Source organism: Protopterus annectens, chromosome 3.part0 (genome assembly GCF_019279795.1).
Source record: "Protopterus annectens isolate FY-2018-M chromosome 3.part0, PAN1.0, whole genome shotgun sequence".
Classification (NCBI taxonomy): Eukaryota; Metazoa; Chordata; order Ceratodontiformes; family Protopteridae; genus Protopterus; species Protopterus annectens.
Window position 1 is genome coordinate 776,180,134 of NC_056731.1, and position 27,606 is coordinate 776,207,739.

Sequence of the window (27,606 nt, forward strand, 5' to 3'; positions counted from 1 at the left end):
TTAGCAAAACACACACAAGTGTGTGTGAATAGTACATTTTTATTTGTTTTAGAAGAATAAGCTTTTGCCCTGGGGCTGGAAAAACCAGGATAGAGTATCATGAATTATTCCGGCAATTATTATTGGGGGCAAATCTCATGCCTGGTTTGAATGATGCTATATGAGCCCTGTTTTGAAACTTAGGGCAGCTAGACTATAATTATAATTATTTGTGTTTATAATGTTTTTTAAATGTTTTTAAATTTTATTTTAACTAACATTCTGGGAAAAAAAGCAGTTGTAGCTGTAATACCTAAAGACAGTAAAGAGACAACAGATTCAACTTCATATAGGCCCATTTCAATTTTAAATCATGATTAGCTATAATAACTAAAAGAACAGCAAAGGTGTTATCAAAACTGATGGACTTGGATCAATGTGGTTTTGTGGAGGGAGGCAAATATTTGACAACATTAACAGAACAATGATGATCTAAGAGGGAAGCAGAATGTAAGAAAATACTACTGCTGTTGATTAATCTTTAGGCAGAGAAAGCATTCAACAGTAAAATAAATAAATAAATAAAAGTTATGTATGCACCATGACATTCCTTCTGTTTGTCCATTTTCATTCTTCAACTGCTGGGTTCGGATTCGATCCTCAGATCCGAATCGGGTACTTCTTCCAGCTCGTGAACACAAACTCGAGCCCATCCTTTCCCATAATGCCCCAGTCACCAACATACCTCACATCTAGTTTACTGCCCCTTACAACTGCAAAGCAGTAAGAAATGATGATGGAATAGAATCCGGGACCTCAAACAAAGGAACATCAGTTCCCTGCAGCATCCTCTGATCTTTCTAAGAGTACAGCAAGGAGGGGGCTGGTGGGAGGGAAGTTGATCAAGAATGAAAATGGAGAGCACAGATGGAACATTATGGTGCATACATAACTTTTTTTTTTTTTATCTGATGTTGTCATTTTCATTCATTCCTCAACTGTTGGGACAGAGTCCCCCTTACCTAAATCCCATAAAAACAAGACACCACATTGCCAAAGATGGTCTTAACAAGTAGAAAAAATGCAGGAAAAAAGATGAGACGTACTACCAAGGCTGTCGTGAGACCAACACATCACGTTAAAAACTAAATTCTTAAATACAAACAAAAATCCAAGTAGCATAAAACAAAGTTCTGGGGTGGATAAGCGCTTTCGGTAAAAACCTTGGTGGTCCTTTTTCTGTGATTAGAAACAGATATTATGAATGGCTTTGAGATTGGTATGCCTCCTATTGGAATAAATAGTGTTGGATAGTCTCTTATTGGTCATTTTGATATGCTACATGGTTGGTTCAGTATGATCAGCTCATTGGGTCAGCTTGTTCCTGGATTTTTGTTGATTGGCTATCTGTCCCTTTTTAAGAAAAACTACTGGTTAATGGGTGAGGATCTGAAGAAGGTTTTTACCGAAAGTGCTTATCCACTCTAGAACTTTGCTTTACACTACTTGGATTTTTATTGTTTGTATTAAAGAATTTTGTTTTTAACGTGATGTGTTTGTCTCACGACAGCCTTGGTGGTACATCTCATCTTTTTTCCTGCAGCTACGAAAATCCCAGGAGGACTCCAAGGAAGGATATTTCAGAGCACAGCTGAGCCAAAGGCTGCTCTTGCCCTACAGATCAGATCTAATCTGTAATCAGCAATAAACGTATGAGGATTAGCCCAAGTTGCAGCCACACAATCAGAGGAAGTCCTAGACAAAAAAGCTGAAGAAGTTGCCTCATATCTACCAGAATGGGCTTTTGGTGGTTTTGGTAAAGGCAAACCCACTTTTTCATTTATGAATGTAATACAGTCAACCAACAGTTTACTTTAGCAACTGGTTTGCCTAATTTTGATTCCAAAAAGGAAACAAATAAATGTTCTGATTTGCTCACATTTCTGGCTCTCTGAAGACAGAAATGTAACTGTCTATGAAAATCCAATAGATGTTAACATACATTCTCTTTTACTTCAGAAGCTTGTAAAGGAGACTGGAAGATTGATAACTGGATTAATATTGGATTCTGACACCACTTTAGGTAGAAAGGGAGGACTGGTCCGTAAAAATACTCCATCCTTAAGAGAAATCAAATAATGAGATTTAGAAGACAGGGCCTGTAATTCCGAGACTCTTCTGGCAAAAGTAATAGCAACCAAAAATATAGTTTTCCAGGTCAAAAATTTTAGTTCACATTTAGCTGATGGTTCAAAAGGGGATGGGTTAAAATCTGAAGAACAATGTTTAAATCCCAAGGAGGAGTAGGATCCTTTAACTGAGGTCTAAGTAGATAAGTTCACATGAGAACGGCTTTGCAATGTTTGGAAGATGCAAAACAATTATTTACTCAAGATATGGAACTTAGAAATGGCTACTAAATGTACTCACACTTTCAATGAAAATTGTAGCTAAAAAGTCAAGAACCTTAGAAATCTGTGCTGAAAACAGGTCTAAATTCTTTAAGAGCCCAACAACAAATCATTTTCCATTTTTTTGTAAACTTTTCTTTGTGGGATGATGATAGAATGTGATGTACTGGGGAGGAGAGCCTGGGCTGCCTATCAATCAATGACATTGGAAGAACCATGTGGTCAGCTTGAGGCCTAAAATTATTTGGAGGAGTCATGTCTGTCGGGTAAGACAGTAGGTCTGGAGTTGGATCAAGGACGGATGTAAAAGGTGATGCCAAAGGAAAGTGAACCAGATCTGATGAGGCCAATAAGGAGCAATGAGTATAACTGTGCTTTTCAATCGTGATACTTTCTGAAGGAATTTGGGAATGAGAGATAAGGGGGGGGGGGGGGGGCTAAGCATATAGGAGACCAGAGAGCCAAGCATGGAGTAGAGAGTCTCTCAGGGACTCGCCAACTGGGGCGATCAAGGCAAAGAACCTGTTGCACTAGTTGTTGAGAGGAGGTGCAAAGAGACTGCAGCACAGTTGGCCCCAATGACAGAAAATCCTCTAAGTCACCTTCATATGCTGAGAGATCACTCGTGACACATTAGAATAGACCTGGTTAAATTGTCTGTAATCATGCTGGACTTCCCCAGAATGGGCTTTGCTATGAGAAAACAATTGGATGAGATCACCCATTGCCATACTTTCATATCTTCCCGACAAACAGGATGAGATTTGGTTCCCTATTGTTTGTTGATGTACTACTGAAATACTGTCAATCTGGATTGTAATAGCCCCGGCAGGGAGAGCATCTTGAAAGGCCTGCAATGCTAGCAGGACAGCTCTCATTTCTAGGAAATTGATACGCATGTTGACCTCTTTGGGGGACCATACGTTTTGGACCATCCTTCCCAAGAAGTGCTCCCCCTACCTAATATGTGAGGAGCCTGTGGTCACTATGGCCTTGGGATGAGGGAGGACAAAGGAATGACCTTCTTGCATTTGACTGGAGTGGACCCAAGACAGAAGGTAATTTTTGCAAGCTTACATTATTTTGACTTGACAATGGATGATGGAGAATTAGCCATTGAGTTGCAAGTGTCCACTGAAGAATCCTCATATGGTACTTTGCCAACAGTACTACAATGATTGCTGTTGGCATGGATCCTAATGCTTGAAGGATCAGATGAGCTAAAAGACAAGGTTTTTGAATGATCTTTTTGACCTGGAACTGAACTATTTGAACTTTTGATGGAGGGAGAGAAGCTGTTTGAGTGATGATTTTGAACAAGGCACTAATGAATTCCAATATCTGAGTTAGTTTGAAATGAGATTTGTTGTGACGGACAGAAATCCCCAGACAAGAGCATAATTGGGAGTACATAGTCTCAAGCTTAAATCAGATACCTGGTCAGAGAGATTATGAGCCAGTCGTCCAAATAAGAAAAGACCCAGATTCCCTGCAGTCTCAAGTGAGCTGCTACTATTGCTATACACTTGGCAAACATGCTGGGGGCTGTGGTGAGACTACAGGGTAGAGCTCCGAATTGGTAATGACTGGCTTCCAGCCAGAAGTGTAGATATCTCCTGGATCATCTGTTCATTTTTATGTGACAGTATGCATCCTGAAGCTCTATAAAGCATATCCAGTCATCCTTGTGCAGAAAGGAGACTGGAACGTTCTGTACTGAACTGATCGATTCAGTTTGCTGAGTTCCAAACCTGGTCTTCAGTCCCCTGTTTTCTTTGCCATTAAAAATAAACCTGAATAAGTTCTGGACTCTTGCTGGTATGGGGGGATCTCTTGGATGACTCTTTTCTAGCAGCTTGTTCATCTTAATTGCTGCTGCGTCACTCTGAATGAGTGGAACATTGGGGATTCTGTTTGATACCAGCATAGGTCGATGGGAAAATGGTATTATATAACCTCTGGATATTATTCTCTGCACCCATGAATCTTTTATAATTTCTAGCCAGCCTCTCTGGTGCAGGGAAAAAATACCCCCGACTGCTTCCAAGGTAGATAGTCTGGTTTCCTTTCAGCAGCGGTGACAGGATCTGTAAGAGAAGGTATCTCTAGATCCCTGGTTATGCGGACCACCTCTATGAAGTAGAGAGCATCTTTCATTAGAATTCCCCCCTCTGCCCCTGGGGGGAACAGTCCCCACGTGGATCTTGGAAGGGAACCTGGTATTTTTTCCGTCCACCTTGTTGGTTGTTAGAAAAGTTCTGTTGAGGGGTCAAAAAATGCACGCCTACAGCAGTTAGGGTTTTTCTTTCCTGCTGTGTCTAACTCTGGGGCTAAATATGGAATTTCCATCAAAAGGCGCACTGATGAAGGAAGATTTGAAGGGTTCCACAAAGTCACACAAATGCATCTACGCATGTCTTCTGAAGGAAATGCCTGAACTTGCTGCCCATGAGGTACCTTCAGCTGAGTGGGTGATCAGCCTCATGGAGGAGTTTGAAATGGACTGAAGGGTGGCCAACTGCAACAAAACAATGCTCTCCACCTCAGAGCATATGGTCCCAGAGATGGATTAAATCCCTTAATCAAGTCCCTCTGAAGTCTCGTAAAATGTGCCAAGTAGTCCAGCGACCTAACGGCAAACGTCACTGAAGCAAAGACATGATTCCAAAATCTGTCCTTCGCCATAGACTCCATATTAGGTGGTGGACAGAGGAACTTTGTTCCGTCACTTACTTCTTAGTGGCTGCTGCTACGATAATGGCATCAACAGGCACTCCCTTACTAAAATATGTTTTATCCTTAGGTGGTGCCAGGATCCAATCTGGCCTCTAAAGGATAGGCTTAATCGTATCAGGCTCCTTCCACACATGTTGAGATACTAAATCAATGAGCTCATCGGTTGGTGGAGTCACCCAGGAGGTAGATGGGCCAGAACCAAAGGCCTCCAGGAACAAACTCCTCTTGGGAAGGGTTATTGGGGGACCAACCACACATTTGTTTCAGGAGTTATAAGATGTCTCCAAATGAGACATCAATGGGTGGTGATCTGGGAACCTGTCCCCTTCCTCAAAGTCAGTGTCCTCTGTGACAGATTCTTGTGGACAGTCTAAGTGCCTCCTTTTACACTTCCGCTTCCTGGGGACCTCTGGTGGGATGCTCTGGAGAAGTATCAGAAAAAATTACTATATCCTGCTGGGTGGTATGGAGGTTGGTTTGGGCTGGCTCTTCCAGTGGCACAGCTGACCGAGGCCGTGGATGCAGAATCGAATGGAACTGGATAGTCAAGAGTCGAAGAAGGAACAAAAGTCCAAATTCTGGGAACAAAGAAAGCTCTCTCCACTACTCTGAAGGCAGAATGCCTTGGAGAAAGGGTCACCGATGGATCCGATAAGGTATACTTGAGGGCCGTCAGCTCCCTCCATTCTGAAGGCCAACTACTCAAGAAAGGAGTCAGAGCAGAGTTGTCTAATGCCAAAGGTCCAAAAGGCAGAGATGGCTCTGACAGCTTTAGAGTAGACTCCAACATCCCGGAGCTGGTGCCGATGCTACAGTTCCAAAGTGCTCAGCACTGGACCACTGAGACACCATCTGAGTCGAAGATGCCATCATCTTTGGATCGGAGGTGGATGACTCCAGGACTTACGGATCCTACGGCTCTGAAACCAAAGGTTGGAAGGAGTCAACAACTGGGGTGTGGTACTGACAAGGGTCTCCAGACCCAATGGGGTTGGAGCTAGCACAACTACCATTTGAATCTGCATCCTGAAAAACGTCATCACCCTGTCCATTATCAGCTTCTGTCAGACCAAACGGATGAGGCTGTGGAAGATGGTCTTGAACTGGCACCTTGACGATTGTTCAAAAAGGGGGATGGAAACCAAGAAGAGAACAGTTCCGGCAGAAGTTGAGGTGACTGGATCCAAGGAGATTTTTCCAATCTAGGTCTCATATCTGAAAGGGTTGGATTTGATTTTTTTGCTACTCTGACTGGGGGGGGGGGGGGGGGGGTCAGATACTGGTGCAGTAGACGTAGATGGATCTGGAGATCTTTTTCTTGATTCTTTAGAGAGAATCTTTTCTTTTAACAACTCTTTGGGGGGTTTGAGCCCCAGAGGCTGCTGTAGCAGGTCTGAAGAGTAATGAACCTCTAAGAATGAACTTATTTATCCTATCTATCAAGGCTCGTGAATTAAATGCCTTGCATATCTCAGAATCTGAATCAAGATGAGATGAGCTTAAGTAACAGACACAGTGTGTGTGCTCAAATTAGGAATTTTATGGCAGCAGGCCACGCACTTTTTGAAACCTGAAAGTTTGTCGGACACAGCTATAGCGCAAAAGGAAAAACATTAGGAAGAAGACACGAGAAAGGAAAGGGGAAATGAGAAACATACCAACAATGACAATAAAGGTACTGAAAAGTATGAAAGAAATACCAACAGCAGTGAAAAAATAAATTTTATGGTGTTACAGCACTGTGCTTTACTCTGATGCTTACTGTGATGGATTTGAAGTCTTCTTAAGACACTCAGTCTTGCTGGCTGGATTCTGCTGAAATCAAAGTCTGGTTATAGTTGCAGTCACAGTCTGTCGCATACAGAAACTTGCAGAATATAAACTGATGAGAGAATATACTTTGCAGCACCTGTCTTTAAGAACAGTAACCAATAACTTTCTATAATAAACCACACATACTTCTGTTACAGCTTCTGAAAATGTTCTACTTTACTTCTCATATAGTACAGATGATGTGAGAGATTTACCTCAGGACAAAATGTGTCCCTACCATACCCCAACATAACTGGATTTAATACAGACTTTATATATATTTTTTTAGTTAAACACACACCCTCTTGGTTTTGGAAAGACGCTGCCTTGACGCAAATACTGACATATCTGTTCTTGTGCAAATGCTGATAAGTGGAGAAAAGCTTTTAAGGAAACACCTTGTGGATAAACTTTCTTAGAAAAGTATATTTTTTAAACTTTCTTAGAAAAACATTTTTCAAGAAAATGCCTTGTGGATAAACACATGTCCTGTTAAAGAAAGCAGATTAGTTTTTTTTCTGATATATCCTGTTTTTTTTTTTACATTCTTGCCAAGTCTGTAAGAAGTCAGCTTTCTTGATGTGTGTGTGTAATATAATCATAAGCAAGTTCCTTATTTTTAAGCCGCAGTCATTTAGTATGGATGCCAATCACATATTACTAAACACTGTTTCTGCATTTAAGCAAGCTTTATTTTATACTTATGTTGCATATTTGTAGCAAAGTTACATTCAACCTTAATATCTTGTTGAGCATAATCTTACAAGTAGTATTTAAGAAATACTGAAAAAGAAGTACAAAGGAGTATAAAGGATCTTAGCTTTAAAGAGTAAAGATGCAAGTATTATAAAAGGGAGGAAACAGCAAAATGGGAAAGAAATAATCCTAACTCACAGTGATAATGTAACGCTCACTTAAGTCATCAGTAACCATGTTTGTACACTAAGGTGGCAAATGCGATCTGAGGTATGTTAATTGACTAGGTTGAGAGTTTCAGTGTTCCACGAGCTGGAAGAAGCAGCAGAGTCAGATCTGAGCCTAACAGTTGAGGAATGAATGAAAATTACATCAGATTCTGGGATTTTTTAAGTAGGGAAATGGAAGTAACTGAATTCTCTAATACAATAACATTAATTAGGATAATATATGAGGGATTGGAGACAAATATCGAAGTGGGGGGCTTCCTCTATTTGTATCTGAACAGGCAGGGTTGCCCTCTTTCCCCTTTGTTATTTGCATTATCTTAAGAACCATTGGCAAAGAAAATAAGTGACTCAGAAATTCAAGCATACAATTGGAATGGTACTCAAGAAATGTTCGCTTTATTTACAGATTATATTATTTTGTACCAGATTAAACCAGAAAAGGATGTCTCTGTGTTCCAGAACATTCTGAGACAATTCTGTTTTTTTTTTTTTTTTTTTTTTTCCAGGATATAAAATTAAACTATATACCCACACATGAACTGGTTCAGCAATACCCATATTCATGGGGGGCATGATAAAATGAAGTATTTAGGAGTACAGGTTAAAAGTATGATGCCATGGCAGCTAGATTTATGTGGGAAGAGACTAAACAAAAGATAATACAAAAGCTGAGAACCTGGAAGCTGTTGCCTATGAACATGGATAGCAAGATACAAGCAGTGAAATGTTTTTAGTCCCTTCAAATTTACACACAGGTGCTTACCTCTCAACTGTACAGATTTTCGCAGTGTGTCCTGATTTTTGCCTCATATTATTGGTCTGTTCTTCATAAAAAATGTGCTTTTTTGGACAAATCACTGGGATGATTTAAGAATTAAAGTCAATAATTAATGACAATCATTTGAGTTTCAGACTTCTCATCCTTCAGAAAATGTTTGGCAACACAAATCCTGATATTCTAGCAACTTTCCAAATTTACAAGAGCAATATCTAAAATGTGTCCCTATTTTTGGGGCCTTTGTCCCCCCATTTGTCAGGCTTTGTCCAGATTTCTTGCAGTAAGAGGTTGAGAGGTATGCATTCAAGCATATTTTTCATCAACCAGAGGAGAAATTGTAGTAATTAATAAAGAATTGAAGGAATTTATCTAGGAGGGGAAGAGGGCAAGAGTCAAGTGAGAAGTTCTTCCTTCCAACAGAACAAGGAGGTTTAGGCTTACCTGATTTGTAGGGATATTTTAGACGTACACATTTAAGGCTCTTACAAAGAACACAAACAGAAAGCTACAATTCAAAGTGGAAAGGGATGATGATGATGATGATGCAGCAGGGTAATTGGAAAACTAAGGAAATAGTGGGATTTTGGATGCTTATCCTTAAGGAGAACAACAAAAGTCAGAATATTACATTCATAAAGTGAAAGTATACCAACAACTAAGTCAACACAGGAATGGAGAAAGAAGGACTCTGCCAATAGGAATGACTGCAAGTAGGGGTACACAGAAAGTACAGTTGTGTACACTTACCATAAATGTAGATGTTCGAGTGTACTCACTGTTGCAGTCATTACATTTGGGTAATCTGCTGGCAGGTTGCCCTCAGTCGGCCTGAATAACAAAGTCTTGGGTCCTGCGTCGGTTGCTGTCTCCTCTTCCATGACGTCAGGTTGTCAGGGGTATAAAACCTGCAGCTGACACCATTTTATTCAGTTTTTCTTGCCCCAGATGTCAGGTGCCCCCCAAATGGGGAGCAAAAATATATAAATAAACAGCAATATATGTAAATGCACTTTAGCAACATAAAGTTTACCTTCATCTAAAAGCAAATGCACCACAAAGGTTTTAGAACATAGTGAAGGAAAGAGAAGTTATAGAAAAGGGGGATGGCAGGTGGGTAACCCGGACTGCAACAGGGAATACACTCGAACATCTACATTTATGGTAAGTGTACAAAACTGTACTATGTTCTTCATGTTTCACTGTTGCAGTCATTACATTTGGGTAGAATTCCAAAGCTATGGATGGGAGGATGGAACTCAATAGCATTAGGAGCGGCTATAAGGCCCTGCAGAACTGCAGTGGCAAAGCCTGCCCTGGATTTAGAGAAGAGAGGCAAATGATAATGCTTTGTGAAGGTATGAACAGAGCTCCAAGTAGCAGCTTCTAGAATGTCTTTGGTTGGAAATCCTCAAAGAAAGGCTGCTGAGGTAGAGGCAGCCCTGGTGGAATATGACCAGATTCCCTTGGGTACAGGTTTGCCATGATGTAAGTAGCAGAAACGAATGCAGTGGCTTATCCACTTAGAAATAGCCTGCTTTGATATAGCCTTCCCCTCTGATCCTGAAGCAAATGCCACCAGTTGTTGCTCAGACTTTCTTAGAGATTTGGTCCTGTTTAAGTAGAATCTTAGTTGCCTGTGTACGTCCAGTGAATGCAGAATCCGCTCCCCCTTGTTCTGCGGATTTGGGTAAAATGTTGGCAGGTGAATAGTTTGGTTAAGAGCCACACTGGATATCACCTTAGGCATAAAGGAAGGATTGGTCCTGAGGGACACCTTGTCCGGGTAAAATGTAATAAAAGGCTCCACAGCCATGACAGCCTGTAGTTCTGAAACCCTTCTTGCTTAAGTGATTGCCAAAAGGAAAGCCGTTTTCCAAGATAAAAACTTTATATCCACAGTAGCTGCTGGTTCAAAAGGAGGCAGGGTGAGTTTTTCCAGCACAAAATTGAGGTCCCATGCAGGAGTTGGTGATATTCTGGGAGGCCTTAAATTTTTGGCCCCTCTAAGATACTGTTTTAGCAGAGGATGAGAAAAGATGGGAGGGCTCCATGTTGTAATGAGCCAAGATGGCAGAGGCATGGATTTTTATTGAAGAAAAGGATAGGCCCTTGTCAAGCATCTCAGTCAAGTATTGTAAAATCTGAGGGATATTTAGTTTTGGTGTGTCCGTTCCTTGTGCTTGGTTCCAAGCACAGAATCTCTTCCATTTATCAGCATAAGATTTTCTAGTACTAGGCCTTCTGGCTTCCAAAATGACATCCATCACAGATTTACTGAGAGGTGTTGTTTGAATAATTACATGATCAGCCATGCTGCAAGGTTCAGAGTTTGCAGTTGAGTGTGCAGAATTTGACTGTTCTGCTGAGACAGTAGAGGTATTTGAGGCAAGTACCAAGGAGGGAGTTGAGACATATTTCTTAGAATTGGGTACCAGTGCTGGCGAGGCCAGTCCTTAGCAATTAGGATCATTTTTGGTTTTTCCTGTCTGACCTTTAGTAAGACTTTGGAGAGAAGAGGCAGAGGGGGAAAGGCGTAGACCGATAGGTTTTTCCAACTGAAGGATAGGGCATCCACTTTCCATGCTTGTCTGTGATAAGGCCTTGTGCAGCATTTGTCCAGTTGATAATTTTGGGGACGAGACAAATAGATCTATGTCTGGGCTCCCCCCATTTCTGTGTTACCATGCTGAAGATTTGTGGATCCAGTTTCCACTCGTACGGGTCCATAAGATTTCTGCTTAGGTCGTCTGCCAGTGTATTTTGATTTCCTGGCAGGAACTGAGCTTGAAGATGTACTTGGTAAGCTAAGGCTGTGTTCCTCAATGCCATGGCTAGTCTGCAAAGACGGTAGGAATGTGTAGCCCCCCTGCTTGTTTATGTACCGTGGTGTTGTCCATCTTTATCAGTAGTTGTCCTGGATGAAGTAAGTCCTTGAAGGCTGTCAGGGCATTCCAGCTAGCATCTCTTTCTGGTTGATATGCAGATGCATTTGTTTTGGCCCCATATGTCCTGAATGCATCTCCCCACCAGGTGCCCCCCCCCCAAGCATAGTCTGATGCATCTGTAGTTAGGGTTTGGGTGGCAGGGGGTAGAGTGAATGACAGTCCCTTGTTTTGGTGACATGTCTCTGCCCATCAAAGAAACTCCTATTGTAGACAGGGAATGAGAGGAATCATTATTTCCAGACTGTGACAATGTTGACTCCATAAACATTTTAGGTCCCATTGAAGTTTCCTCATATGCAGTCTTACATATGGAATTAGTAGAATGCAGGATGCCATGAACCCCAAAGCCTGCAAAATTTGTCTTGCAGATAACTGGGTTTTTGTTGCCATCTGTTTGAAGTACATAGTCAGTTGCCTTTGTTTGTCTGGCGTAAGGTAAGCCATCTGGGCAGCTGTATTCAAGCTTGCACCCAGGAATGTAATTTTTTTGAGAGGGTACCAGTTGTGATTTCTTTTCATTTATTGTGTACCCTAGGCATGTTAGAAGCCTTTTTTACAAATGCCAGATTTTGAAGAAGAATGTCCTTGTTCTCTGCTTGAATGAGACAGTCGTCCAAGTAAGAATAAATCTGTATGCTTCTTTGCCTGCAAAATGCAATTACTGGTGCCAGGCACTTTGTAAAGACCCTGGGCACAGTAGATAAGCCAAAGGGCAGTGCAGAGAATTGGTAATGCATAAAACCTGCCTTGAAGCGGAGGTATCTTCCCTTACTGGGATATGCAGGTATGTCTCTTAAGTCTACAGTCACTAACCAGGCGTTCCTGCCCAGCATAGGCAGCAGCTGTTGTAAAGTCAGCATTTTGAATTTTGGAATGTCCAGGAACGTGTTCAAAATCGATAAGTCCAGTATTGGACACCAAGCATTGTCTTTTCTGGGTACCAGGAACAATCTTGAATAAAAACCTTGTCCTTTTTCCTTTTCTGGTACCAGTTGAATAGCCCCCATATCCATGTGGGACACTTGTTTCTGAGCCTCTGCCCATTGATTTTGTGGCAGATTTAGCCAACCGTTTGGAATTGGCAAAGTATGGAAATGAAATCTATACCCCTGGGATACTATGTTTAATACCCACTTGTCCTGGGTAATTAACTGCCAATTTTGAGCATGAAGTGCTAATTTTCCCCCCCAAGGGGGCTGTCAAGAGAAGTGCTTGGTGATAGTAGAGGGAAGTCATTGAGACTGCTTACTGTAGGGTTGTGCTTTGTTTCCTCCAGATTTGGAGGTGGAGGTACCCCATTGCTTTGACCTGTAAGAACCCTGTGATTGGTATTTAGAGCCTTTTGAGCGCCTGGATTTGTCTTGAGAGGCTCTGTTGGACACTGGAAAGGACCAATTTTTTGTAGGCCAGTGCCTACTGAATCTGGGTGGCTGCACTTGTAAGAAATCTTTAACAGTTTGCATAGATTTAGCTTTGTCTTCCATTTTCTTTAAAACCTCTTCTGCCTTATTACCAGAGTATCACGCTGTAAAGGGGCATCCAACAATTTAGCTTTAACATAATCAGGCAGATTTTGCTTCTTGAGCCAGGCATGCCTTCTAATCACAGATCCAGTAACTGCGGCCCTGCAAGAGGCCTCCAAGGAATCAAAACCACATTGCAAAGTATGCTTTCCAACCTGTTCTACTGCATGCAATAATTCCTGTAATTCTTTATTTTCCACACAATCAGAAATAATCATTTTCTGTTTCAATAAGCCCATAACATACTGTTGATATTTAAGCATATGAAACTGACAGTTTAAGGCTCCAATTGCCAAGGCTGCAGACGTATAAACCTTCTTTCCCCAATCTATCCAGCACCCTGGAATCTCTATCAGAGGGGGAAGGATTTTTGGCTGTAGAGGCCTTTACACCTTTGGGACCATGTGAGATTGTTTCAGGATCATCAGCAGGATTTTTGAATAGAAATTTGTGGGAGTCAGGAACCCTGCAATATTTGTCTGGCTTACTAGGAGCCGGAGGTAGGGAATCAGGAGCCATGCTTGATTCTGAAAACACATCATCAACAATGTCTAATACAGGAGGTATAGCCAAAGGCTTATGCTGAGGAAGAAGTCATCGTCCCCTAAGCCTCTTTTTTGATTCAGAGAAATCCTGACTCTCCCCAGTGAAAATGTTCCCTTAAAGTATGCAAGGTTTCTCCAAAAGAATAATCCTCAGGAGGAGAAGCAGATGGGATGGATTCTTCTGCAATCCTCATAGGGTGGTATAGAAAATTCCTGATCAGAAGAGGAATCAGAAGAAATAGAAACCTGATCTGAAGATTCATAATCAGTGTCTTGCCTAGGCCTCTTAGGGGGGGGGGGGGGGGGGGGGTCTGGAACCACCGATCAAGGTAATTAAATCCTCAGCCATTTTGATCATCTGTTTTTTAGGGATAGGGGCCTGAGCACGTGGCTCATGCATCGGTTTTTTAGACTTAGAAGATGTTTTTGATCTTGTTTTTGAAGCTGGCGTCAGTTTTATATAAAAATGTTGAGGTCTGAAAACACCCCCAGAAGCCGGTGCCTGCTCAGTGGCTCCGGACCCATCCAAGGGAGAGACATCCGGAGGTTTAATACTCTGAGAATCTCACGTCATACCGGACTCCGCATGGGTCTCGGTAGAGGCCTGCGACTCAAAAATAGCGGGTATCAGGGGCTGCGAAAGCACCTCACTGAGTACCGGTGACTGGCTTAGGAGAAGCTTCGTCGTCGGTTTGGGACCTTGATGGTCTGTCTGTCTTTTTCTTTGCGTTTTTTGTGAACTCCGGTAGTCTGATTGCTAACCAATGACATTTCAGGGTAACTAAATCTGGATCCAAAATATTTTGAAGCAAAAATATACCGATGCTTAATAGTGTGTTGGTTAAATCTAGCACAAAACCGACAGCAAGGCACGTTATGATTTGGGCCGAGGCAAGGAATACGGTACAAATGAAAATCCTTATGAGGTATTTTCTTCCCACAAGTAATGCAATTATTAACTTTTACTGACATCGGTAAGGAGCAAGAAAAAGTTTTGCCAACGGGGTACTTAGCTTTAGATGAAGACTTCAATTCTGAAACTCGAATACGAAAATTTCAGAAGTTGGCCAACTGGCACTTGCGAACTGCTTTGGGCACCGTGCGGCAAGAAAGACTGAATAAAATGGCGTCGGCTGCATGTTTTATACCCCTGACGACCTGATCATGGAAGAGGAGACAGCAACCGACGCAGGACCCAAGACTTTGTTATTCAGGCCGACTGAGGGCAACCTGCCAGCAGATTACCCAAATGTAATGACTACAACAGTGAAACACGAAGAACGTCAGGCAAGATGAGGCTGGAATTTACTGGAGGAATTTGTAAAGGAATCAAGGTACTGGGAACAAATAATTAAGACAGGGAAAGGTAACAGAGTGGGAAGAGGCCAAGGAGACATTAAGGCTGCAAGCTAGAGACAGTCTTCCTTACCATGGGTTGATATCAGAGTGAAAGCAAAGAAAAAAGGTATGGGGAATCCTTCTTTCCAAGCTACTGGAGATGACAACGAATACCATCTTGCAGGTAGAAGCACCTCCCAGGAAAGAGGGAAGAATCCTGAAGGTCTCCTACAGAATCCTATCAACTGGAGAAACGGTGATAAGTAAACTGGGGATGGACCCAAGAACCCCAAGGATCTACCTAAAGTTGGCATTACCTGGTAGAGATGTTGGGGAATCTTTCCCATTAATGTCTTCACTGTCTAGGGTTAGCAATTTCAGAATGGAATCAATGGGCCTCCCCTTTTAAATATGCTTACCTCCTTTCCTTTGTGGGTGAGAAACAAAGGCAAAACTGATCCAGATTTGCAGAATCAATCTTGCTGATGGCCAGCCAAACCTGTCCCAACAGAAAGGAATGGAATCCTCAAAAGCAGACCTAGATAAGGCTTGGGATAAGGAAGATGCATCAACAAGGTATAATTGCATTTGCATCCGTAGCTACAACATTGATAAAGGACTGACATCTGACATTTTGGTCTGTCCCAAGAATCTTGGTGTAGAGGATGCTCCTACAAGTGAAAGTCAGACATGTCACTGGAGTGCCTCTCACTGCTGTCAGATGCACTGGGCCTGTACCAGCCAACTCTGATCCCCTTCACACAGACCACCTAAAAGCAGACAATGCTGAAGCACAGAATGTGTTGACATCAGAAGAGAGTTACAGGCAGGGTGGAGTAGGTGTAGAAGAGTGTCAGGAGTGATTTGTGACAGACTAGTACCAGTAAGACTGAAAGGGAAGGTCTACAAGAGGGTAGTGAGACCGGCTACGTTATATGGGTTGGAGACACTGGCACTAACAAAAAGGCAGGAGTCAGAGCTGGATGTGGCAGAGTTAAAGATGTTAAGATTTGCACTGGGTGTGACGAGGGTAGACAGGATTAGGAATAAGTATATTAGAGGGTCAGCCCAGGCTGGACAGTTTGAAGACAAAGCCGGAGAGGCAAGATTGCATTGGTTTGGACATGTACTGAGGAAGGATGCTGGGTATATTGGGAAAAGGATGCTAAGGAACGAAGCTGCCAGGTCAGAAAGAAATGGAAACAGATGATCTGCTGTGACGACCCCCTAATGGGAACAGCCAAAAGTGAAAAAAGAAAAAAAAAAAAAATCAACATATTATTCTCCTGTGCCCAAATAGTCAATTTACTCAAGTTATTTTGCAGACATGCCTTATCTGTAACACATGTAATCAGTTTACCCAATTTCAGGTGGTCTGCATATAGACTGTAGAATACCTCAGATGAAAAAGTTAAGTCTGAAAGGTACAATCTAAACAAGTAAGGGCCTAGGACAAAGCCCTGTGGGACACCCTGACTATAAACCAAGGATTCTGCCTGTCCAGTTGCTGTATGACACTTGCCATGTCCTACTTGTAAGCCGTCCAGCTATCCATCTTATCAAGAGTACATCAATAACTAGTTGTACTAATTTACTGCTCAGTGTTTTGTGTATGACCCTGTCAAATGCTGAAGTTAAATCTATATAAATTGCATCACAGTACAACCTTTCATTCATAGCTATTATATTGTTGTAGAACATCATGTTACAGGTGGTACAGATCTGTTTTCAACATATGCATGCTGACATATGGTTTCAAGTCCTAACCATAACTTATCCAATATTACCTTCTCCATTATTTTTCCACAACGTGAAAGTAGACTTAAGGGTCTATAGGAATATGGGTTTGTCCTATTCCCCTTTCCCTTATAAACAGGTTTAATAAGCGCATGTCTCCAATCTTGAAGAATCTCCCCATATTTATATGACCTAGTGAATAATAGATATAATGGTACTGCAAGTTCTTGCCAAAGTGTTGTCACTGTTACTAATTTTGTCTCCTCCCTGTGCTTTGTTTGGATCCAGTTTGCGCAGTTCTTTTCCAATATAATCTAATTTGATTTCAGTACCTGGGGTTACCTGGATGTCACTAGGACAACTTATCACCCCATTTGTGCAGCCAAACTGTTTTGCATAAGATTTTGTAAATATGTCTAGATTCTGTTATGTATGAGAATAAATTTTAGAATCTGCACACAGTTTATGAATTAGCGTGTCTTTATTCCTTCCACATCTTATGTATCTATAAAAAAGTTTCCTATTATGCTCAATATCTTTATATCAATTTTCTTCAAAATTGTCTCGATCTTGTCTCACACTATGCTTAATCTGTTTGTCCAGCTTGTTTATTTCAGTTTTCAAAGTTGTAGTTCGACCTCTCTTCCATTTCTTTAATTTTTTGTCTCTCACCTTAATCAGATATCTTGTACTTATGGAAATCTATCTGCCTGATGTATGCCTAAATCCTGATGTTAAACATTTTTTTTTTATTTTTTGCACTCAACAATTTCTCTTTCAAAATTTTCCACATTCCATTTTCCACTGAACACCTCAATCAAATGGTCGTAACCAAAGTTGTAAGTGTAAAGTTATTCTTAATTAAGATGGATGTTTTAATTTTGATGCAATTTCCTTCTTGGCCTGTATTTTTAATTGTTTTATTCCACCTGGAAAGTTTATAATGAGGCACCAAAGGAAATAAACTGCATGTCTGAAAACTCTTTTATTCTAAATTTTTAGCAGTACAACATATTTAAATGTTTCACTTCCAACATAAAGCAAACACTTTAATTATTATGAGGACAGGCAGATGGCTCTCAGCAAGTACAGATGAGCATGTTGGAAGTTCTGGTTCCAGAGGAGAGCAGACGACTAAAGTCTTAAAAAGACTTGAGGGATGCTCGCCTCAGTGATCTGATTGCATCTTTAGCTCCTGCCTGCAATTTGCAGCCCTCAGCAGAACACAGTGGATCATTTAATGAGCTTGAAAAATACTTGCTAACAGAAATTAAAACTAATTTTACTATTACAACTCTGCAAAAATATTTAGAACTGAATTAGACTCTGCAAGGTCTTATAGAGCTTTTAAGATCCCATCTGTTCCTTTTGATGTTAGAAACCCAGACAAAGACAATAAACCACTCAGGAAACACAGATACTATTTTTCATACCGGCTGTTATTAAAAACAGTGTATGTGGCTCCTGAGTGGTTTACTTTCTCTTGCTGTTCTGCTAATACTGAGGATTAGCTTTTGGCTGTACTTTTTACTTACTGGACCCAGAAGAAAAAGACGGTCCCCGAGACAGACAGATGCAGCAAATCAGGTCTACATTAGTTCCTCGAAATATGTATTCATTTACAAACAGTGAAATTCATTACAGCAAAGCATGGAATTTTTCCCAGGATGGGAACTACTGGCCCTCCAGCACTCTGGAACACACTGTTCTAAATCAAACCCACCCAAGTGGGGTGCTGCACCCCCCCAATTCACCCCCTAACTATATATACCAACTCCAAGCTCACACTGGTTGGGAAAACGGCAAAGTTGTGGTGATGGCTCAGTGGTTCCTAACCCTGGAAAAAAATTGTACTTCTCTGTAATGAATTTCGCAGTTTATCTATCAATGAATACGTATTTGATGAATACATATTTCGAGGAACTAATATAGACCCAGCAAATCAATTTATGTTAGAATGTGGTGGTGTCCTTATTGGCTGAGATGCTATAAAACAGAACAACTAACAGGAAATTCTCTCTTTACACATACAACTTAAAATAAACTGCATTGAACACTACTGATGCAGGGGTTACATGCTAAAATTAAGAGATCATAAAAGGAGTTACCAGATCAAAAAAAAAAGATGAAAATAAGAGATAGGAATGATTACTTAGATAAATGGGCATTTTGTGGTAAAGGAGCATTCAACCAATGTGACACATGGAATTCAGTAGCCAGCAACGTAATTCTTCCTCTTGCAGCTCTGCACACAAGTCTGCCATCAGTGGAACTTGTATAATGACTAACAATGGTGTATCTGTCATCCATCGGACAACCAAAAACAAGCCCTTAATTTAGGAATGAAGTTTATCTCCACAATTTTGCCTCAGTACTTTAGGTGTAAAATTACATCTTCATATTACTGCAATCTTAAAAAAATGTGGATACAAGCACATTGAAATTAACTCTGGATGGATCTTTTTCTGATAATCAGAAATTTATTTTTTATTCTTGCTTAGATGAGGGTTTTGAAGTTAATGTATATTATCCATTTCATACTAGTGCTATTAAAGCTCACAGCACTTTATCCCTCCTTAAATAAATGAAAATATATAGGGGTTTTGTTTAGCTGTGAACAAGCAATGTGTTTCCTTGAATTTAACACAAATAAGTATAATTTCATTTTGAATGAACAGCAATGGTAAAGTAAGCACTAAAAAACTAACCCACAACAGGAATTTGATTATTAAATAGGCTGACAAAGGAAAGAAGTAGTGGTAATTAATGTTAATCCAGATTATAAAATGTGTTTCATATTAATAAGAGATGTTTAACATCTTAATATGAAAGCCGATGCCTTTTTGGAATTAAAAGGTGTGATATTAGGGTTATTTTATACAATTTGAAATTGATAAAAATACTTCTAAGCTCCTAGCAAAGGTAGCTTAATTTTATTGCTTGCTGAAAGTACATAACTGTTTATGGACCTGTATATAAAAAGCCAAGGTACTATACTTGAAAATGTAGGCAAGATAATAAACTCATATAATGGCTTCTCTCATTTATAAAACAGACACCATGCATTTGCTGCAGAAACTTGGGGTTGTATGGAGTGATGATATGTACTGGGTAACAGTGGACGTGGTTACACTGTATACCAGTATTGAGCACAAATTTGGTGTAGATGCCACAGTCCAGTTTTTAGAACAGGCCCAAAAACTTTATACTTAATTGACTTGGTTGAATTCTGCTTAATTTTATTTTAATGTTTAATGATAATTTAGACAAAAAAGGCACTGCTAAGGGGGATCTTTTTTGCATTTGTCTATCTTCTGCTTAATTTTATTTTAATGTTTAATGATAATTTAGACAAAAAAGGCACTGCTAAGGGGGATCTTTTTGCATTTGTCTGTCTCTGTTTAATGGGACTGTTTGAGAAAGAATGTATTTGTTTCAACCATTTTTATTTATACAAGTGTTAACTATTAAACTTTAAATTACCAATATAACTATTTGTAAAGGGGATTATCTATTACGTTAATCAGATCTTAATGTTGTGAATTATTTAGTTGTTAAATTAACAGGCATTTCAGGAAAACCAATTGGTTTATACTGCATCATAAAACAAGTTTTACTTTTCATTATTTGTTTGGTTCTAGTCTTCACCCTGAACATTTAGTGTCTTCTTTACCCAAGGGGGAATTCATTTAGAGTTACAAGATTTTGTACTAAGAGGCAATATTTTTATGCAGGTCTTTCAAGCTGATAAATGTTTACCAATAGAGGTCATTCTGAAAGGGATGTTTTTGCTGCATAATGGCAAGCTTCCACTTCTACAAGAGCCACAGCATCAGTGATGCCACTGTTTAAAATTCTAGTACAATACTCTTGTGAATCTCTGCTGGAGTCGCACTCATCAAAAATATAAATATTACTAAAGCAATGGCATCTGGCCTTTGTCTTGCAATGGAGAAATTAACATGCTTTGTAAGCCTGCAATGGCAACTCTGTTCTGCTTCTAGAAAAATGTTTCAGCTTATAATGCTTGGAAAAAATGTGCACAGAGATCCAGGTATATGCTTCACAAATGTTGTATACATACTTCCTTCTGAAAAAGAAAGCAAAAGTAGTTGTCGCTCAAACAAAACCTTAAATCATTATTGCCAATTTGGTGTGGACTGTCACAGCTCTAGAAGGTCTCACTAAAATTATTATAACAAACGGCAAAGCGGTTAAACTAAACCAGTTTAGATAGTAATTGCCTAGACACTAATTAACCCAAGTTCCGTTGAGTAAAAGGTACTAAAAGATGGTTGGACTTTCTCCACTATGTCCAGCTAAGTAGCAACTCAACTGTCTATGCACATCCAAACAATGCAGAAGCCTCCATTATCTGTCTGAGGCTTAGAGAAAAATGCGGACAGCTGGGCAGTCTGGTTTGGTGCCATATTACATACCATCCTGGGCTCAAAATATTGATTAATTCATAAATCTCTTATCTTCTGATGGAAGATGGAGCACTGATCAGAAATTAGGGCTTGCACCTCAAACCTGAGGGCAGAGGTAACAGTTACCAAGAAAATGGTGTAAAGCCTCTGGATACAGCTAATGCTTTGGAAAATCTTGCTATTCTTCCTGTTACAACAGCTAATGATTCTGCCTTTACGGCTCCGATATGAAAACTTAAATTAATAAACTGTAAATGTCTGGAACACTATACCAGTAACATTAAAAATTCAACTATATGCAATCATTTATGGATAAATCAGTTTAGCCATAAATTACATTTGCAAAGTATAATGAACTTGAAGATTACAACGACAGGAAAAGCATCAGAGGCTAAACAGCTTTATCATAACATACAATGCACATCACTCGTTGGTTCAAGAATCCACTGCATTTTAGATTTCAAAATTCTGACTTATTTCTTACCTGGTGTGCAAGATTCAGCGATGCTCAATGCACATGCACGACCAAAGACAACCAAGTCCAGAAGGGAATTTGCTCCCAGACGATTAGCACCATGGACAGATGCACAGGCTGCTTCACCACAGGCATAAAGACCAGGCACTACTTTATCTTCTCCATTCACATGCATCAATACCTTTGAATACAATAGCCAGCATTACAGGAAGTTTGATTTTTTTCTACTCTGACACTCTCAGGGTTTAACATAACAAAATGCAGGTTACAATCTTGTCATTTGTCAACACATTTTTCAGTCCCTATATTTTGCTACAGTTTACTTGTTTAACTTGTTACTCCCCATTAAAAGGGATATCACTAGAAAAAATATTCCTCAAAAACAACTTGGAAACAATAATATGGCAGCCAATCAACAAGTGCAGCACACCTTCGTGTGAAAGAGAAAAAAGTATGTGAAGAACCTCCCTACTTATGCTTGGCTATTATGTCTCACTAATGTGTACCACTTGCCTAAAGAAATACAGAACTTTGATGATGAAGTATTAGGATGTAATTAAGTAAAAAGGTGGCATCCATTGGATTAGATGGCTTGAGGAAAACAAATTATGCATATTGGTACTGCAACAATGAGAAATAAAATGCAATATTCATCTTGTCTCTTACTTGCATTGTTTCTAGTATATATCACAGGCTAACACCTGTTAAACAATCAAGACTAACGCAGTATGCTACCATTTCTACAGTTCATTTTTATTATAAGAAACAGAAATGTAAAGTAAAAATATGTCAGCTCCTACATCCAAATAAAAATACACCAAGTGAAATTTACAGTTGTGTAAAATGTAAACATTGGTCTTGGTTACATTTGTCTTTCACTAGCTCCTGTCAAAGAGTCAAGACCATGATAGGTCTTTTTTGCGAATTACAAAGCTTGAAATATTAACACTTACTCCATATGCAAAGAGGCCAGCAAATGAAATTTGCTATCATTTAGAATAAAGGAAATTATAACCAGCGGTAGTGGTGCTGCGGTACTGTTGTCGCCTCACAGCAAGACGTTGTCGCGTTCAATTTTCAGCTAGAGTGTCTTCTGTGTGGAGGCATGTGTGAACGGGCGTGCCTTCGTTGAAGGTTGTGCATCAGGGCTGGTAACTCGGCAAGTAAAAATCCACTACCAAACATTAGCAGACCGGAGTTCCACTGTGGCGACCCCTAACCGGGATAAGCCAAAAGACAACAACAACATTTTTCTACAAGTCTGGCTAACACTTCATACTATCAAGTATTACAGAAAGTACGGCTGTGTTAAGAACTTACCATAACTGCAGATGTTAACAGTATATTTATTGCGGCAGTACTGACTCTTGGCATTCCAGCCTGCAGAAGTCGACTTGCTGGCCAGACTTCATGAGCTTTCCACACCTCTCCCTCCAGACTATTTCTCAGATGGACATCAGGGCACCTGAGGTATAAAAAGATGTCTGGTACCATTTTTGGATCACTCTTGCCCAGCAGGTGCACTTTTTTGCCACAGTTCCATAGCACTGCTCACCACGGGATAACCCGTTCTCAAGTGGGAGAACCCCAACCAGGGGACCCCTATGACAACTTCTCCAGGAGATTGCTACTAAACCCAGAGTAAGTGAGGTTTCTGGTCAAGTGATAGAAAGGTGAAAACAACACCCACTTCAACCCATAGGTGTCTCACTGAAACTTTAGAAGGAGGGTACTGGTACAGGAACAGTGAATATATGCAAATGTCCACAATTATGGAAATTTCCTAACACAATACAACATTCTTTGCAATTTACTGTTGCAATACTAACTTACTGGGAAGATCACAAGAGTTTACAGAAAAGAGAGAGAATGACCAGCCTGTGGCAGATGCGTGCATCAAAAGGCCTTGCAGAATGGCTGTGGCAAAATCTGTCTTGGACATGGAAACACAACCAAAAGTTGTGATGATTTGTAAAGGTATACACACTGAACACCATATAGCTGCTTTCAAAACAGCCTTGTTAGCAGCCCCCTTAGAAATGCTATGGTCATTGCAGTGGCAACTGTAGAATTGTCTCTCACTAGATCTGGGTCAGACTTATCTTAATGAATATAACAGAAGGTAATGCAATAAGCCATCCATTTCGAAATGGTTCCCTTGTTGACAGATGTTATCTCCCTGCTCTTAGAAAAAGAAATAAAAAGCTGGTCAGGTCACCTATAGTGCTTTGCTCTATGCAAGTAAAATCTCAATTGTTTGTACAAATCTAGTGAGTGTAAAATCCTTTATCTACTTCTCTCCAGAGTAAGAATGCATGATGGTTATAGCCTAATTCAAGGACAGTTCTGTCACGACTTTAGAAATAAAGGGATGGGATGTTTTGTAGCATACCCTATCCTTATGGAAGACTAAAAAGGGGTCCTTGCTAATGAGGGCCTGCAGTTCTGAAATACGCATAGCTAAAGTCAATGCCACCAGCAAAGCTGACTTCCATGTCAAAACCTGGATGTAGATGGGAGCAGCTGGTTGAGATGGGGGAGTGTTGAGCTGTTTCAGTACAAAATTTAGGCCTCATAATGAGGAAATCTCCTCTTAGGGTGACCTCAAAAGCAGGATCCTATTAAGAAACTGTTACACCAGCAAGTATGAAAGTGTGTGGGGGTTCAGAAGACAACGTGCAGAAATGACAATATCATGTAACTTTAGGAGAAGCATAGTAAAGCCTATTTTGTAAAGGTGTTACAGGTAGGTGAGAAATCACAGACAGCTGTGCTGAGCCCTATTTCCCACTACAGCATTGAAGAGAGAACTTTTACATCTGTCTACATAAGATTTCCTTGTGATAAATTTCCTGGCCTCCCTCAATCTTTGGTACATCCACAAGAAATATGTGCCTAAAAGGGAAGACTGCTAAATTCTCCACACTATCAGCCGTCGTGTCCTTAAATCAGGATGAATCGCAATTTCACTCTTCTGAATCAAGACGTGTCCACATGCTGAGGCAACAAGAAAAAGTCTTCCCTTACCAGATTCAGTGCAAAAAAAAAAAAAAAGAATCAAGGCTACCTGAACCAAAGCAGTGCTAGCAGTAATGTTTGCCTCTCCTCTCATCTTCTTAAACACTCTAGATATCAAGGGTATTGGGGGGAAAAAGCATACAGAAACAGACCTGCCAAATTTATGAAGGCATCTGTAGCTCAGGCCTGCATTGCTGATATCCTGATGCAATACTTGCTCAACTCCTTATTTTCTGGAGGAGCAAAAAGTTCTGTTTTTAGTGTAACTTGCTCCTGGGAACACCACATCTCTGTTTAGCATCTAGTCACTGGCATTTACTAGTGCTCTGCTCAGCTGGGTCTACCAATGCATTCTCATGGGATGGGATGTACACTGTCCTGTGGGTCAGCCCAGAGGACTAGTCCAACCCCCATTGCTTGCACTGTAGTACTGCCTTGTTTAGATTTGCAATGCTTCTTGATGCCACAGTCTTTTAGATTTTCACTGGTTAGAATTACTGCCATCACCTCTTTCATGTTAATGTGCTTCTTTCCAAATGGCCTGTCCCAACTCCCCTGAACCCTCAGATTCCCCACATATTGTCTGACTACCCAGGTTCAACTTGAGAGGAATCTCCATGTTAAGGGAAACTTGGTGTAAACACCATAGTTAGTTTTTTTTTTTTTGATGCAGGCTGACAGTGGGATTGTGCAGTGCAAGGAAATGGAATGCTGGCACCACCTGATTCACAGAGTCTACTGCAAATTTCTCATGTGCACTCTTACTAGACTAGCCATCAAAACACAAGAGACCATGTATACAAGGAATGCGAGGAACTCCCTGGCAGGGATCTGACTTAAGCTGGAAATCATTATGAAGCACTATGAAAGAAAAATAACCTTGTCCTCTGGAAAGATGCTTTTTACTTATCTATGTTTAGCAATAGTTTCCTCATACATACTCTGGCTAGAGGAACAATCAAAACACAAGAGACCATGTATCCAAGGCAGGGATCTGACTTGAGCTGAAAACCATTACAAAGAACTACGAAAGAAAAAGGATGAGGGCTAGGTTTGCCAACTCATAGCTGTTTACTCCAAGTATCATGGAGTTGTAGCCCCTCTTGGATTTCTCCTCTAGTTAGTTTGCCACTTTTCTGTAGCAGTTTTTCCTCCTATTTGTGGTTTACTCAGTAGGTCGGCATTTTCTTGAGCAATTGGAATGTTAGAATGAAAAATGTCTTGGCTTGAGACGTTTTCTTCCCTTTACTTCAAACTTTTAAAAATCTTCTGTACTGGGGGGTCCAAAAGAAGATTTTCCTATCCAGTGGATCATTAAAGGGCTCTGCTTTCACATGCTCTGGCAGAGTCCAAGCCTTTGGCCAAGCACATTTTCTACCCACTGACCCCACCCAGAAGCAGCAGTTCAGCAGGATGCATCTACTGCATCAAACCGACAATTCATGGTATGCCTGGCACGTAAGCCACAGGGACTGCTCAGATCAGGTGTTTCCCTTTTCAGAATCTTCTGTTCTATCCCCAGTGTCTTCAATCTAAGCTGGTCATGAAGAGATTCCTGGAATTTCAACATACAAGACTGCCAGTTAATGGCCTTAGCAGCCAAAGTAGCTGAGGTGTCTTTTTTTCGCACAAACGGTTTGAGTACTCTGCTCTGTCATTGGGAATGGAATCCCGTAGATGCAGCCAGATTAGCTCCCTTGCTGGAATCTGCACACACCACTGAATTTAGCAATTTAATTTAAATTAGCATCTGGGTTCCTGTAGAAGTGCTTCAGTCACCTTATGAAAGCAGTCTGTCTCCCAGCAGTAGGATGGGAGTTAAACCGCAAAGGGACTGTTAAATGCATCATCTAAGACTTCAAGAACTAGAATATGCATCATCTATAACTTCAAGAACTACAGAAATGGTCAGAGGTTTATGTTTGTGTAAACCCAAAAATTCCTGTTATCTGATCTGTGCCTGAGGAAATTATTTGATCTTCCATTGGAGAGCATTTCCAAATAAGACATCCTCGGGTAGGAGGAGGAGGAGGACAGAAAAATTTCCCAAACAGTAACTGAAATAATAAGGCTGAGTGCTTTAACGCTTGTATATATGGAATTTACTGCAGACAGTGAGACCATACTAAGCTACTAAAAGGTCATACAGTGACAAACATGTATGCGCCCCATTTGCATCTGTGAAATGCTCTTTCTTTCACCAAAAAACAGAGCAATCAGTTAAACAGCCTATTATACAAAAAACAATGAACCTAAACACATGACAAATTACATGAACTAATACAACAGTGTTTGTTCATAAAATGCATGTCTTGTTTTTAAAAATATCATTTAGGAGTCTTCAAAGATTATTGCAATCCTATTTACAAAAAGAATTTTCAGAGCTACATTATACAGATAAACTGTTCTAGCAATACAAATAAGAATTGCGCAAGAAAAGGCCCTTGTAAAAGAAGCTTGATGTTTCTGACTCACTAAGGTTTACGGCTAAGCTTCAGATAATCAAGTGATAGAAACAACATAATGCATCTACTCAGAACTTTCATCATTATCTAAGTGTGACTGACTGAAAAGGCCACATTCTCCTTATCTTGGTAATCATACAAATAAATTAATCATCAATAGCAGTCAGCATTCTAACCAAAATACATTTGTTAAATGAAAGAATAAAAAGAGGGCAATGCAGACTCCAGACCTGAGATGTTTAAATTAGTCCAATATTTAAATGCTATTCTTTTTATCAAGTAGTTTCTTTTATGTGGAGACAAGTCAAAATGAATGCCACTGTTCTGTTGAATAACAAACACCAATTTTGTGATTACTGTTTTACTGCCTGCCGATCTAACATGCAAGAATGTGAAGAAGATGGCATACTAGTACAAATGTGTTCCTGTCCTGAGTTAAACCTGTTCAAAGTACAGGCATTACATTAGTAACATCTCACAAGTGCAAC

The 27,606-nt window shown here is 40.3% G+C and overlaps 1 protein-coding gene across 2 annotated transcripts in view; it reads right to left on the reverse strand.

Moving 5' to 3' along the window:
* Window positions 1–27,606, reverse strand: part of SDHA (succinate dehydrogenase complex flavoprotein subunit A) — an 803,000-nt gene that overhangs the window by 308,206 nt on the left and 467,188 nt on the right. For both annotated transcript variants that reach the window (XM_044065115.1, XM_044065116.1), the window contains exon 10: window positions 21,645–21,816. In XM_044065115.1, the coding sequence (XP_043921050.1) occupies window positions 21,645–21,816 (172 nt within the window). The remainder of the gene's footprint in view (window positions 1–21,644; window positions 21,817–27,606) is intronic.